Below are 14,696 nucleotides of genomic sequence, written 5' to 3'. Positions count from 1 at the left end.
TTTTTAGTTCGTGTTTCTGGAGGCGTTATGCATCTCGTATAAGGGAAGAGGGAAACAGAACTGACCTTGCTAAGTTTCTCTCCCTCGTGGTGAGGCAGCAGGGTCCTCAGCGACTGGAAACCGGCGTTGATGCTCTGCATTCGTCGCCTTTCGTTCGAGTTGGCGATCTCTCGCCTAATTCTCTTCTCCTGCTCCATTGGGCGGTGGTGGTCGAGAGCGGACGGGGACTCCGATTGGTGCGACGCACCGCAGTGGTGACTGTGATGATGATGGTGGTGGTGGTGGTGATGGTGGGCGCCGGCCCGGTGGGCCGTCGGGTGCGGGTGACCCTCCTCACCGGGGGCCTGGGGACCGGACCCTAGAGAGGAAGACGACGAGGACGACCTCCTTTTGCAGCGGCGACCGCCGACGGTGGCGAGGGCGGGACCCTGCGCCGCCTTCCGGAGCGAGCGCTGGTCCTCGGGAGGTCGGCTGTTACTTTGTCCCTTCCTCCCCCCGGCGTCTCCCCGCCAGTCAGGAAACTCCCCGCCTTCTCCCCCACTCCCCTCGCCTTCTTCCCACCCGTCCTCCTCCCCCTCTTCCTTTTCTCCGTCACTAGGGAGGAGCCTGGAAGAGTGGCAAACTATTTATTAATTCACATTTTAAAAATTAACATCAACTTAAAACAAAATATAGAGCATTTCTGAACGTCATCGTTCGCGATATTAAATTTTAGAAAATTTTCAAGTGCAAATTATCAAATGCCTAATAAAAAATTAACAGATTCATTACACACGACCTAATTTTCGATACGATGTAAAATACGCAGACCATTTTACCCACTCCTGCAAATGACGCACCGAATAAAACGAAATTTTGTTTACGCATGTGCCTGCATTTAAATTATTTGAGTTATTTGAGAATAAATTAGCATATAATATACGAAAATGGCAAATATAATTATTAGTTGGAAAAATCGACCATTTCAGTTGAAAACAATCCGATACTCAAGTTCTCTCTTAGAAGAGAGTGGGACTATTAGCATGGGGAAATTAAGAGACACAAAATACAAAACAAAATCCACAATACATACTTTCTTCGTCAAGAATAACATACCAACGGCTTCTACATATGGCATTAAATCTCGAAATGATTATTTAGAATTTTGATTTAGTCATCAAATGGATTAATTAAAGTGAATTTTTTAATGCTAAACTTAATTTTAACTTCCTATGCACACAGCTTCCGATAGTGGCATTTTAATAATACTAAGACATTCAAAAATCAAATCAATGTTTAAATAAAATACTGAAAAAATCCTCCCCTATTTCCCAGGAATATTTCCCGAATAAACAGTTTACGGGCACTTCGATCCCATCGAGCGCCGAAAAAATTCGATAGGAAAAAAGAAATAAAAGTTCACTTGGAGGAAGAACTGGAACGACAATGCGATGGTTATATATGAAAACATAACTTGGCCGAGCATAAAAATGTAAGCTATCAAAAAATAGGCCATCGCCATTGCATCCCCTGCCTCTTGTTTTCCTATTCCCCCACCCAAAATTCTCAAAAATAACTCCAACAATAACACACAACCCCAAATCCCCGTCCCAAACAACCTAAACTAAGCGGGAGCGCCGCAAAAACCCAGCGGGAGACTTCCTCAACAAAAAAACCTTCCGGGATATGCTCCGAAAGAGAGGGAGAGATAGAGAAAATAAAAAAATAAAACTTTCCTCCGTCCATCAACAACCTTCAGCGACCCCACCTTCCCAACCCCTACTCTCTCTCTTTCCCAAACGTGAGCGGTGCGTATAAACGTTCCGCCCCAAAGGATTGCCGAGAGATCGAGGCAGATACGGAGAGGACAGGAGAAAGACAACGGTAAAAAACACATGTACGAGGTCACTATCGAGAAGTATGCGGGAGTGGAATGTACGAGCGTCACCTTCGCCCCATACGGGAATGACATTTCATTATGACCCTCGAGATGCCCTTGTATATATGCCCAATGACATTTCATTATGACCCTCGAGATGCCCTTGTACATATGCCCGAGTGCTTGCAATTCAAACAGCAACTTTCCGAATGGGGTAACCAACGATTAAAGCGCATTTCTAAGTAAAGAATATTAACAGCGCTTATTTATTTGTAAAATAAGTAGCCAAACATGCGGCAGACCTCATCATTTTGGCTACCCAAAAGTATAAATGCATTTTTCATTCTAATTACAACTAAGCTCAAATCAAGGGCACATTTGAAAATCCGTATGTTATTATAAAACAATACAGAGACTAGGTTAATTATCTTAAACTGAAAAATTAAACGAAACAACCGCACGATTTATGAGCTACACGTTCATAAAAGCCGACATATTTGCTCGTTAAAATGCAGCAATTTCTAAGTTTAAAAATGGTCAGGAATGTTTTTTAAACTTTGAAATTGTTGCATTACAAGCCATAAATGCGGACGACCCCGTAAAACTTACTGTGGCGGCATCTGCCACTGTTCTTTGAATCATACTTGATCGTACTAACATTAACTGAAGAATTCATAGAATGAAGATCACATTATTTTCTTTTACATTAACTTCTTCTAAACGTGCGCAATTCTCTACGATCACCGAAGCAATGCATTTCAACCACATTTACTATTCTTCAATTGGATCATCTCCCGCACCTTGCCATCGACTCCCAGTGACCACGGCTACACATTACACTACACAGTGCATAAACAAACCAAAAACACACACAAGCACCTGGGTTCATGACCGCCGAGAAGGGAAAGTGTAAACACTAAAAGCAGGGGAACGCACGCTAGGGGTCACGGACGAAAACGAGGGTGTTCGAGAGAAATATAGGTGGGAGGTGGCACGCCCCCCACCCAACCGCGTGATCTCCCCGACCCCTTCCCAGAGCCCGAAACCCCGCTCCTCCCCCCGCCGTCAAACCAGCAGTACCGGGCAAAATGCGCGCATCAGCTGGCTTGGGGTAGGTGAGTCACAGACCCATGCATGGCACTAACACACAAGACTCGACAGCGGGGGTTTCGTAGGGGGAGGGGGCGGGGGGGAGGCGCTCGACGACGGCGGATGGCAGATAAAGGAGCCCTTGGGATGGGGAGAGTGTGATGGAAAGGGAAGAGTGAGGGAGGGGACCGGCTCGAAGAGAGAGAGGCGTGGGGAAGCGGGGACGCGTCCGGCAGGGAAAGCCTCCTCGTTGATGGGTGGGGGTGACCGGTGCCGGTGAACGCAACGAGGGGGGCGGGGGACAGAGGGACTGGGCGACGCAACGCCCGTTTGCCCCCCACGTTTCATCTTCGCGCGTGGGCGGGCGGCGGGAATGGATGGATGTGCGTTCGCGGCAAGAGGGCGTGCGACACCGAAGGGCGTGAGAGGGGCCGATTCGGAACGCTGAATAAGTGGAGGAGGCTGCGGGGAGAGAGAGAGAGTGAGTGGGCGGAAGCGAGGTTTCGGGAAAAGGAGAGAGAGAGTGTGTGTGTGTGGGAGGCGGGAGCGGTAAAAATGTAACTCGGACGCCAACCGAGGCGTGGAAAAAGAAAAACGGGAGAGGCAGGATCCGAAGATGTTACATCCGCGCATTCGTCTTCCCAAACGTCCCTCCCAACTCACTAAAGGGCCATATTTCTCGCCGATAGTGTCTTATCGGTGAAATATCCGTGATCCGGAATATACTTATTCCCCCGTCCCGTCTCTTGAGTGATCAAGGGCGGTCGGTGACGCGAAAGACTTCCTGGGGCTATCAGTTTGAATGAAATAAAAACCGTAGCTGTTGAATAATACCGGAAGCTATTAAGAGAGAAGAATAAGATTTCAAATCCAGCGTTAAAATACTACGGGTCTCGACCATAACCTGGGTGAAAGGACTAGGATATCACATAGGACGAAACGCCAATAAAATTAATAGACACGAAGTTCACCAAAAGGAAAAAAACGAAAAGTAACCATGCCAAATGAACAATATGGGATATTATGATAACATTACAAATGTCAATGAATTAATCGAGAGAAATATCTTCACTGCCCAGACTGATCCTTACGCACTTGACAACGTCTTTGACAACTTCACAGAACTATAATGGATAACCCTTCCCATAGCTGAACTTATAGAGAATGTCTAATTATCCTTAAAAGTGAAACTGCTAAATAAAAGGAAGTACAAAAACCTATTTAAAAAAATATTATATTGCAATACTCAACATAATTTCTAATTATTAATGATGAAATATTAACTAATGATAAGTATACTCGGTTCATGAAACTTCTCTTTTCATAATGTCTATGTCAACAAGGTAATTTCAGCTATAACTAGGATCCTCATTCCCTTGTCAGCGGTTGTCACATCCATAGTGATTACTCTTCAGAAATGTTAAGATACTAAAAACCAATTTGGCTGAGTCAATGCAAAAATTGAAAATTGGAATACTGCCAACGGAAAATTTCAGAAGTGCAACTATTTCTCTGGGAAAGCAGATAATGGTGCGCTGGACAAAGGAGCCCTACTATTCCATATTTGCTTCCATCGAACAACCATACTTCGAAAACGCGTCAGACCAGCGACGAAAAACTCGCGAACCTCAATCCCCCACCACCGTCCCCATATCAGTTTGTCAAACCGCCTCGGCGAGCCCGAGAGTGACCACCACCGCGTGCCAGGCACGACCCGACTCGACCCGTCGTCACTAGCACACCAATCACTTCCTCCCCTCGAAAAAAATACAATAAAACCGCCCCCAACCCAAGATAACAGCAAATAAAAAATATTAAAGAGGAAAAAATACTCGGGCACAGTCAGTATTAATAAATCCTCCTACACTTAGCGAAGTCGGGAGGAGGTTTTCAAGTGAGAAAAGGGATTGACGGGAGAGAGAGAGAGTGGGGGGAGGGCGGGCAAGGATTGGCGGAGAGAGTGGAGAGGAAAAGGAAGGAGGACCGTCCGAAAATTCACGGCGGGGATCCAGGACGGCGGCAGGCGGAGACGGCAAGATAGTCGAGGGAAGAATAAATAAGCAAGCGGCGAGAGGAAGAGAGGGGGGGATGTGCGTGGGCGGATTAAAACGGGACGAGCCCGAGGGTAGCTTACGAAGTAGCCAGAGGTACGGCGGCGGACTGAGGACAAGAGGAAAGGGGAGGGAGGGGGTGTAAAACGGCGAGGCGGGAAAGAGTGATAGGAAGACGCCCGACCGCCTCCGTCGAGAGATTGAGGACGGATCTGAATGGGCGAGATGGATAGGGCGAACGGTAGGGAGGAGGGAAAGGGGTTGGAAGATAGGGGAGCGACCCACGCACGTCAGGAAGAGGAATATTTATTCGTGGCAATTTGGACCGCCAGGAATTGGGCACGACTGCCCGGAACCCTTTTAAACGCTCCAAACAACCGGGGTGGAGTCGTGTCCAATTCTCGCCGGCGTCCATCACATCTAGCGAGCCGCCGCAGCCGGCGACGTCTTCCACCAATGCGCGTGCCCTCTTCACACGCCGGCCTCGGCCAGCTCGCGACTCCCGATTCTTTCGGCCAGTCTTGTTCATGCGGGGCCTTGTGCAACGACACGGACGTGGGTACTCGGCAAATCTCGAGCGGAGAATTTAGGACGGCGAACCATTTAATTGTTTTTATTCCCGATAACTTTTTTAGAATCTAATAGGCGGGTTTTTTTTCCTTAAACTAGTTTCCACTTATTGTCCAGATTTGATGAAAAGGCGATTTTCTTTGGATGTGTTCAACGCGAGTTCGTCCATCAATTTTTAAGATAAACTCTCTTTGGATGTGTTCAACGCGAGTTCGTCCATCAATTTTTAAGATAAACTCTCATTGGATGTGCATATTGGACGAGAGGCAGAATGTACGCGGATTCGAAGGAGGATGTTTATTATGATGAAGGATGCCAGGCTATCTTTTGGACGGAGCTAAAAAATGTGAGGGATGCTTAGTTTGAGTTCACCCAAAACCAACCTAAAACGGTATTCTTCCATATAAATAATTTAATATTCATTTAAATAGTGAAAATAAAGGCTAACTTTTACCGTAAAAATAACATGTTGGCATTATTTTATACCTGAACCGCTTTAAATAAATTTGAGATTCTCTAGTGACCCAGATGTCTAAGCCTGTTCCCTGAATACAAATGATGCATGGAAAACATTTCCAGGCACCAACTTCAACCCACTTCGCCCAAACGAAAGATGGTCTATTCAAAAGACAGTGGTACGTGATAAATATTCGCATCCTTCGACAGTGACGGCGTTTGATTCCGAAGAGTGAGGGAAGGAGGTAGATAAACGAAATTGATAGCCGGGGTTCGGATTCCTTCCTAAACAATCCGAACCTTCTGACATATTAAACAACAAACCAAAACGTTAATTCCATAAAACCATAGTTGCTCTACCGAATTGAGAGGCAGCCGAGAATTTCCGAGGTCCTGAATTGAAAATTATACCAAAATATAATAATCGTCAGTCCGCGAATGTCATTAAAAATTTGGCAACTAATCGGAAGTTCATATTCCATTTCTCAATTTCAAAACCGTCATACATAGTGAACTAATATATATATATATATATATATATATATATATATATATATATATATATATATATATATATATATATATATATTCTGTTCTGTTCCTGAGTTCTGTCCCTCTCCTCCTTGATAAAGGTGGCAACGACCACCGAAAATTCGAAAAATAGTGAGTCTCTTTTTTTGTGTGTTTCTGTGTTTTTGTCTGTGTCCACTAGTGCTAAGTGTTATACATTATTATTCACGTCCGTGAGTCTTTCAAAAAGTGTTATATATATATATATATATATATATATATATATATATATATATATATATATATATATATATATTCACATTCAAGCACGAAATCCCGCCAAACGGTGAACAAATACTCATTTATATAGAAACAGATATACGGAAAAGGGATAGGAATACACATAAAGGACGAACACAGGAGAGGTGGGGAAGGCGGAATCAAGCAGATCACGAATGCAAAAATATTTCCTAGACCAGGATTTGAACTCAGGATCTTTCCACTTGCCGGGCGGAGGCTCTTAATTCCGCCTTCCCCACCTCTCCTGTGTTCGTCCTTTATGTGCGTTCCTATTTCCGTCCTTTACCTTATATCTGTTTATATATATCTATATATATATATATATATATATATATATATATATATATATATATATATATATATATATATATACACACACACACACACATATCAAACGAAGTAGAAGGGGTGTGATGCAAGCATTTTGCAAAACAAACAACAATATTGTCTCATTTGGCAAAAAAATAAGTACGATCGGCAATGTATTCTTCAGGTACAAGGGATTTTTAGGATTAATGCTGTACAATACTCGACAGCTTTCCAAGCTAAGTGCACGCTTTTGCCGGTGCAAATCCCTTTCAATATTTATACAATGATCTACAAAATCATCAAATGAAGGCAAGGGGAAACTCAACTGGTCGACACCCTCGCAAGTGTGTCAGTGTCTCTCATCGTGAATTTATATAAAAAAGGGCTGCGAAAGGAAACCAAACGAGTGCGAAAAGCACTTAAGCTCCCTTTTTTCATCCAAAAGCCTTATTCCACAGTCCCCGAGTTAATTGAGTCGCTGATCCAGAAATAGAACATTCCGAAAGAATGTTAATTGGATATAACCGGAGAGGTTTATAAGACACGATGAAGTAATTATGAGAGAAAATACAGCAAGGGAAGACGAAAGGAGAGGCGGAAATGTCAAGGCATCGGATTAGTATTTGGGTCAAACCCTAAAGAGCTAATAAGATGAAGGAAATGAATGAACTGAAAAGGTTTACTGATGGTGTAACTAGGCGGACTTGGTGATTTCTGTCTAAGAAAGTTCAACTTTGCCAAAAAGTGCATGTAATGTCAGCCTCATAAAAAGCTAAGTTTCGCAGACTACGTTTGACTTAATTTTAGGAGAGTTCATCGACTGTAAGGAGTGCGGCACACTAAGAACGCTGCAAATCTTAAACTTTAGAAACACGTCCGAGAAACGAAAACGGATAAGAAGAGCAAAACAGGTGTATCAAAAACGAAGAAAATTTTATTTAGATCGTCGATTAAAAAAGAAAGTCAAGGGAGACTGTCCTTTCATAAATAAATGTATCAAAGAAAGGACAAATAAAATCAACAGATTAAACAATAAATTTCAATAAAATAAAAACTGATATCCTACTCCAATCGGTAACCAAGAAAGAGGAAACATATTTCATCAAAAGGATCAAAGGCAAACATTTGATTTGACCAGTGTCGAGAAACGCCTCGAAGGAGAGTTAGTAATATCTTATTATATTTATACTTGATTTTTCATAGCATCAAAATTTAGCTTATTAAAAACTTTACGGGAAATTTGCCTTTTAATATATCTCCGAAGCATAAATTACTGATATTGTTTGTGAATGAAAGCAAAATGTTTAAAAGCTTTATCATTTTCAAATGAAATAACATGCACGTTGAAACTGGCTTATTTACCAATCAGTTTAACTTTTTGCTTACACTTACGGATACTTCCATATGTCCGACACGACAGCAATTAGAGCAGATAACGTACAAACGACCACTGCACAGAAGGCGAAACTTCTCCTTTTCAACGCGTCATTACAAGACTGACAAAGGTGTATTGAAATCCTTGAGAAAACTTTGATAACGCCGGGGAGCTCAAAGCTTTGGAGGCGTAAGCCGCCTCATCAAATCTGATGGCCCTATGTCCAAGAAAATAAAACCATAGGGTACATTCAAGGAAGTTATACGGTTGAAACATCGTTAATCCCCCAACGTTAAGACCCAAAGCGCGACTATGAACTCTTTACGGCACGATGACGGAGACGCAAAGGAAGCCATCATATGGGCTTGAACGAAACGCACCGATAAGACACACTGCATGCGAGAATTGATACTACAGGGAGGGTTCCGTGGGTAATGGGACGGCGGGCGAAATGGTCGTAGCCCTTTGGGGATGGATTGGAGACATTATGGTGGGGAGGGAGGATTTTGCGGGAGCCGGAAGGGAACTCACGGCGGCCTAGGGATAGCCGCGGGAGAGACTGGGATTAAAAAAATTAAAAATTGGAGCAAAAAAACCGCCAGCGCGACCCGTTTCCTGGTGCGGCATTTAAAAATACGAGAGGGCCAATGACCGAAATTCGCCATCGGAGAATCTGTTGCCAAGAAGAGTGAGAGTGGACGAGTGACGGAGGACGAGAGACATGTCGCATGTTAGGAAAAGGGGATGCTAAGCACAGAGAGGCCAGCAAATTACACGCTATACATCCTTTGGATTGCAGAACGTTGCCGCAACTACATGCTCGCGAAAACCACAAACAAAAATTAAACAAGAAAATGTTGATTACAGAATTAAAAACAGATTATCTGAAAGCTATCAGAAACGCTCATAAAATATCACATTACCGGGGGCATAACTGTGCGTAAATAAACAAAAATACTCCTCAACGATAAGACCGATCAATATCTTCAAAGTTTTTATAACATTATTTTCCTGTTTACACGGCTATTGTTAATTTCTCCAATTCATTAACAAGCCAGATAACTGACTGCATTATGATTGTCAAAGTGATTTCTTCATCGGATCTCATGGCAAAAAATAAATGCTCCAGCTTTATCAACGAAACACTCTTATCCCATTTCAACACTCCCCAACTGCAACCCATTTAAAAAGAAATCTGCATATAGGCCAATACGCCACGAACGAGAAACAGATGCTGCTAGGCTATTATCTCGAAATGTTTCGCACACGAACTAGCAGAAAAAATATTACCACGTCCAAGTCGCTGAAATATTTGGAACACGCGTAATTCATCGCGAATGCTTTCCTTAAAATCGAAGTGAATCTGTGTGTTTTATGAGCTCCTCACCATCTGCTCCGATACTCGGCATAGACTATTGCTATAAATTCTTAGAGAAATGCTATCGTTAAAAGCAATAATGTGAGGTCAACTAAAAGAGTCCTATCTAAAATAAGCCACTGAAAAGGCAAATTAAAGACCGATGTGCAAATAAAACGCACATAGCAACCAGGAATACTGCAATCAAATGATCTCGTTTTTCAGACATCAAATCTGGTACGTTATCATTAGCAGAATGGGAAGGTGCCGGCTCCTGGAATAAAACGAACGGGGAGAGTGGAGCCAATGGGATATCGCGTGTTTTCCATCCCAAGATAAACCTCACTGCATTTCCGTGACCGCGGAGAAAAACGTCGAGAAAGAGAATCGCAGAAATGACATAATCAAAGTGATGCCGTGAGGAGAGCAGCACTGCAAAACCACTCCACCGGCCATCCCCCTCCCCCACCACCCCCCTCGCGAAAGAAATCCAATGGCAACGCCACGGAACCCCGCATTTATTTCAGCGGATTCCGTGCGGCTGACGACGTCTGGGGGTGGGGGACGGTGGGAACCCTGGAGAGGGGGGTTAGAGAAGGGAGAAAATAAAACCGACAGAGGGAGGGAGGAGGGAAAGACAAGCGGAAAGCGTCATTTCTTTCATCCACACAGCGGTGTCTCCACGTGTTTTTGGGCGACGAGGTCGACGTCGGAAAGCATTAAAAATGCACGCCGACTGCACTTTTTCATTGCCACCATCGCAAAACCCCTTAAAAAACACCCCCCCTCTCTACCCTCCATACACACACAAAACCCATTTAAAACCCCGCTTCGCTCCCGAAAGCTCTCCCCCTCCTCCCCACACACACAACTCATTCTTCCCCCACCCGTCGCCACCCAGACGTCAACATTACCGCCTCCCCTCAAGTCTCCTATAACAGCCCCCCCTCTCCCCACTACCCACAGATTCGCGAACGAAAACAAAAACTTCCGGAGTAAATGAATTAAAAGCACACCGAAAAAAACTCAAAAAAAAAGGGTGGGAAACACAGAAATGCCGCCGTAAACAAAACTCGTGGAGAGAGAAAAAAACGAAGGGGCGGGTCCGCATGCGTGACTCGCCGACGACTCACGATAGGGGGATTGGGGAGTACACGAAATATATGGGGGATGAGGAGGAGTGGGGTAAGGGTGTCCCCCACAAAGGCGAGAGACCCGCCCACTCCCTAAACCGTTAATCCCACCCCCCATCCAGGGCTTTAAAGAGGGTTTGCGCTGAGCGGTGGAATGGCTGGAGGCAAATGCGATGCTGGGTGCAGGGTGAAAAATTGGTGTGCGTTGAAGAGACTTCTGAGGGGGGGGCGTTCTGCCAAAGGCTTGGGCAGGATAGATAGGATGTCTGGTGGATGGGGTGAGAGCGGACGGCAATGGAATTAAAGCAAGGGCAGTGAGGGAGAACGGGGCAGGCAAGCGTCGGTGAAAGCACGAGATGAGGAAGGGAGAAGGTAAGAGAGAAACCAGACGAGGATCGCCCTGACTACGTACGGTTGAGGAGAAAAGGGCGAATCCTACGCCGAAGATAAAAAAAATGAGGAGGCGTGAGGTAACGAGTGGCGTACGAGTTGCTTCTGTAAGCGAGTGAAGACGGGAGACGGCAAGCTTTGGGACGAAACCTACTTCCCATATCTGATTAGATTTTCAGTCAAAGAGAGGGAAGGAAAAAAAGAGGCTTAATAAATGGGGAACTTCTTCATTAAAACCCGCGAAGAGGGAAGGGAGTAATTCCTCCGGAGATAAGATTAGGACATAGCGAATTCTACCCCCTTTAAACTTATACCGTGGGAAACTTCAGCAAGAGCCTCACCCATACAACAGTACATCCAAAATATTTCTCAATATATTTATAAGTATACGAACTTAAATGCTCCTTTGAGTCAAATACAAAGGAATGTTAAGAACTACACACAAAAATCACACATAGCAGAGGGTCGGATCTGTTCATTCTTTTGCAGCAACTTTCCTAATTTTTAAACGAATATTGAGATAATATCAGAGGCAAAATTACAAGCTTACTAACACTTCGGAATCGTATTCGTAACACACTACGATTGCGGCCTCTATTAATTCTTGATTTTCTTCTAAATCACCCCTGAACACGAAGAAATTTCAAATTTTCAGAAATAACTCTATTCCCTCTCGTCAAAAAGTTGTGCCTGTAAAGAATTAAGGAACAACCCTCTCGCAATTAAGACTACGTAATATATTTCTAAAAACCATCAGGTGGGCATACAAAGCCTCTTAATTCTCAGGATAAATTCAATCCAACCACCCGGTCTGTCGTCGTCCGCTCCAGATTAAACGGAGTTTTTCATTCGATCGAGTGCACCGCCAAGCAAGTGAAGCCACCACGGCCGATTAATCTCTCCGGAGCATTTTCACCCGAAGAAAAGGAAAAACAATGCATTTCGCATGCACCAAAATACACAATCGGATATACGCGCGCACGATTGACACAGCAGCGGCGAACACTAGCGTGGAGGCTCCAAGGGATGGAATACCCATCTCCGTACCAATCAAGCCCACGCGGGGCTCCCTTATTTCACTCGTTTCCCTTGGAATAGGAGGGTTAGAGGCATTCGCTGGTAAAAAAGGGACCCGCTTTGATTTGAGCCGCTGGCACGATGAGAGCACGCGAGGGGGTGAAGTGCAATTATCGCACGGCAGTCGAAGTGCACGGGCGTAACGCGCTTGAAAGAACCCATTTTATTACTGGCGGGCAGATCGGCACAGACGGAGTGAGACAAGACTCGGGAACATAAGACAACAAACCTTAAAAAAACTTCCTTTTATTTTAACTCTTGGGAGTTCTAAAAACCTTAGAATGTTTGCATTAAAAAAAAATTAAACCTTTCGGGATCTCCTCTGGACCAATTCCATGATATTCGTAGAGAAGAAACTAAAAAAAAATGACTAAAAGTCACAGGACTACCAATCCAGGGAAATCTTGAGGGAGCGTGAGATGAAAACTGAACAAACTGACAGAAATATTACATGAAAAACTCGTGCCCAAATGAAACAAGCAACGCCCAGATGTGGTGGCTAACATCTATTACGTCGAGGTATATTGCATGTACAATGTGCCCACTTTAAACCCGTTACAGCCAACCATTTCGCGCACACGCAACCGCACGGCGGAAAATATTAAGTGCGGAATAATAAATAAAACCGCTGCGGCGTTATGACGCCGCGCATCGCCTGCTAAAATATACTGAATGAGGAAGCAGCGAGACGCGCGCTTTTGAGCCTGCGCGCACATCGTTCGCAGCCGTGTTGAACACGCCTCCGTGCTCACAATGAGATTAAATCGAATTGCACGGGATGTCACACATGCCCAAAGAGTTACGAACCAGCGTATTCCTTACTCGCGACTTGGGCACGTTGATTACACACAAATTATTGGCCTCATGCAAAACTAACCACGGGAGCACGCTTTAACAATCCGTCTCGAGAGTTGCACAGCTAATAAGCAACATTGCCTCGGGCGCTCCAGGGGAACGCACTACCAAGTTCCCACAATCTTTCTCCGCGTACGCGGGGAGTTCAATATAAAACACCTGAACACAATTTATGAGCCGCCATTACGTTGCCATGGAGTCTACTCTCCACTACATACCAATGTACATAAAAAGATAATAAGCAACTTCGATCCGGGAATCGATACTTAACGAGATGAAACGATTGATATCCCCGGTCCTAACCATAACGCATCAAAGCTTAATAAGCCACCCCGGCGAGGGGAGGAGCTTTCCTTTTTACGACGAGGCCACTAACTCCCACGGAATAACATGAATCTGAAAAGAGAACTCGTCCACTAAAAGAGAGTGAGAAGAAGTGGTAAAGGCTACAAATCTAAACACTTGACTCATGAACGTACGTATTCCACAGTTTTACGCCCGTATAAAAACAGGCTCGAGCGCACCAAATGAAGAGCGCGACAGGAAACGACACTTTTTCCCCGGGAAAGAATACGAGCGAATATTTTCCCCAAGACATATATCGCGTAAATTTCCGTAAGATCACGCCTGACGGTTAACTGTCAAAGAGAAGGACTGTGTACCTCCGAAAATCGTATTTATTTGGAGTCGTCATAAACAAGTCAATGAGGCACATAAGAGACATTTTGTTCCCAAATGTTACAGACATCCTTAAGAACAAATGCCATTTGTGTATCGTAGTAAAACCTAAAATGGTCAGGAAATTAAAATGGTCCGTCGGCAAATTTGAAAACATCAATAGCATCAGCCAAAGGAGAGATTAAAAGACGCGCGAGAAAAGCGACCTTCAAAGGTAGAGTATAATAAAACAATAAGATAATCACCAACGGGAAGAATGAAAAAAGCCAATAGCAGCATTTAAAAATATTTGTCCTTTTGGTGTACCTACTAATGACCGTTTCCTAATGTGTATCCACTACATACGGAGTTAAAATGTCAGTCATACGATTTTTTCCATTAGCCGGTAAGCATTAGCATCAAAGAAAGATTATAACAAGGAATAAAAAGGATAATTTAGTCGAAACGTGCCCATTATATTTGACATGTTGGAAGAAAACTACTTTTCCAACATCCTAATCTTTAAAAATTAAGCGTAGATCTTAAAAATTTCATTTGCCAACACCACTCAATACTCTACAAGGTCTTAAAATAGTAACAGAAAGCCTGAGAACAAAGAAAACTAACGCCAGTGAAATGCGAATGAAGATGTGAGAAAAGGAAGGACCTTCCTTCACTCCCATGAGAAGGTGGCAAGCGCAACTGAAAA

The 14,696-nt window shown here is 44.0% G+C and overlaps 1 protein-coding gene across 1 annotated transcript in view; it reads right to left on the bottom strand.

Annotated features, from left to right (window-relative positions):
• crp (transcription factor cropped) overlaps positions 1-485 on the bottom strand; it is a gene marked incomplete at its 5' end in the record, with an annotated part of 388,544 nt that extends 388,059 nt beyond the window's left edge. The window contains one exon of the mRNA XM_071598987.1: positions 66-485. Within this exon, the coding sequence (XP_071455088.1) occupies positions 66-485 (420 nt within the window). The remainder of the gene's footprint in view (positions 1-65) is intronic.
• Positions 486-14,696: the final 14,211 nt, after the last annotated feature.

The sequence above is a fragment of the Hetaerina americana genome, unplaced genomic scaffold (assembly GCF_022747635.1).
Source record: "Hetaerina americana unplaced genomic scaffold, ioHetAmer1.1.p SCAF_10, whole genome shotgun sequence".
Lineage (NCBI taxonomy): Eukaryota > Metazoa > Arthropoda > Insecta > Odonata > Calopterygidae > Hetaerina > Hetaerina americana.
Note: the sequence above shows the minus strand (reverse complement) of the source record. Positions and strands in the feature narration are given on the sequence as shown.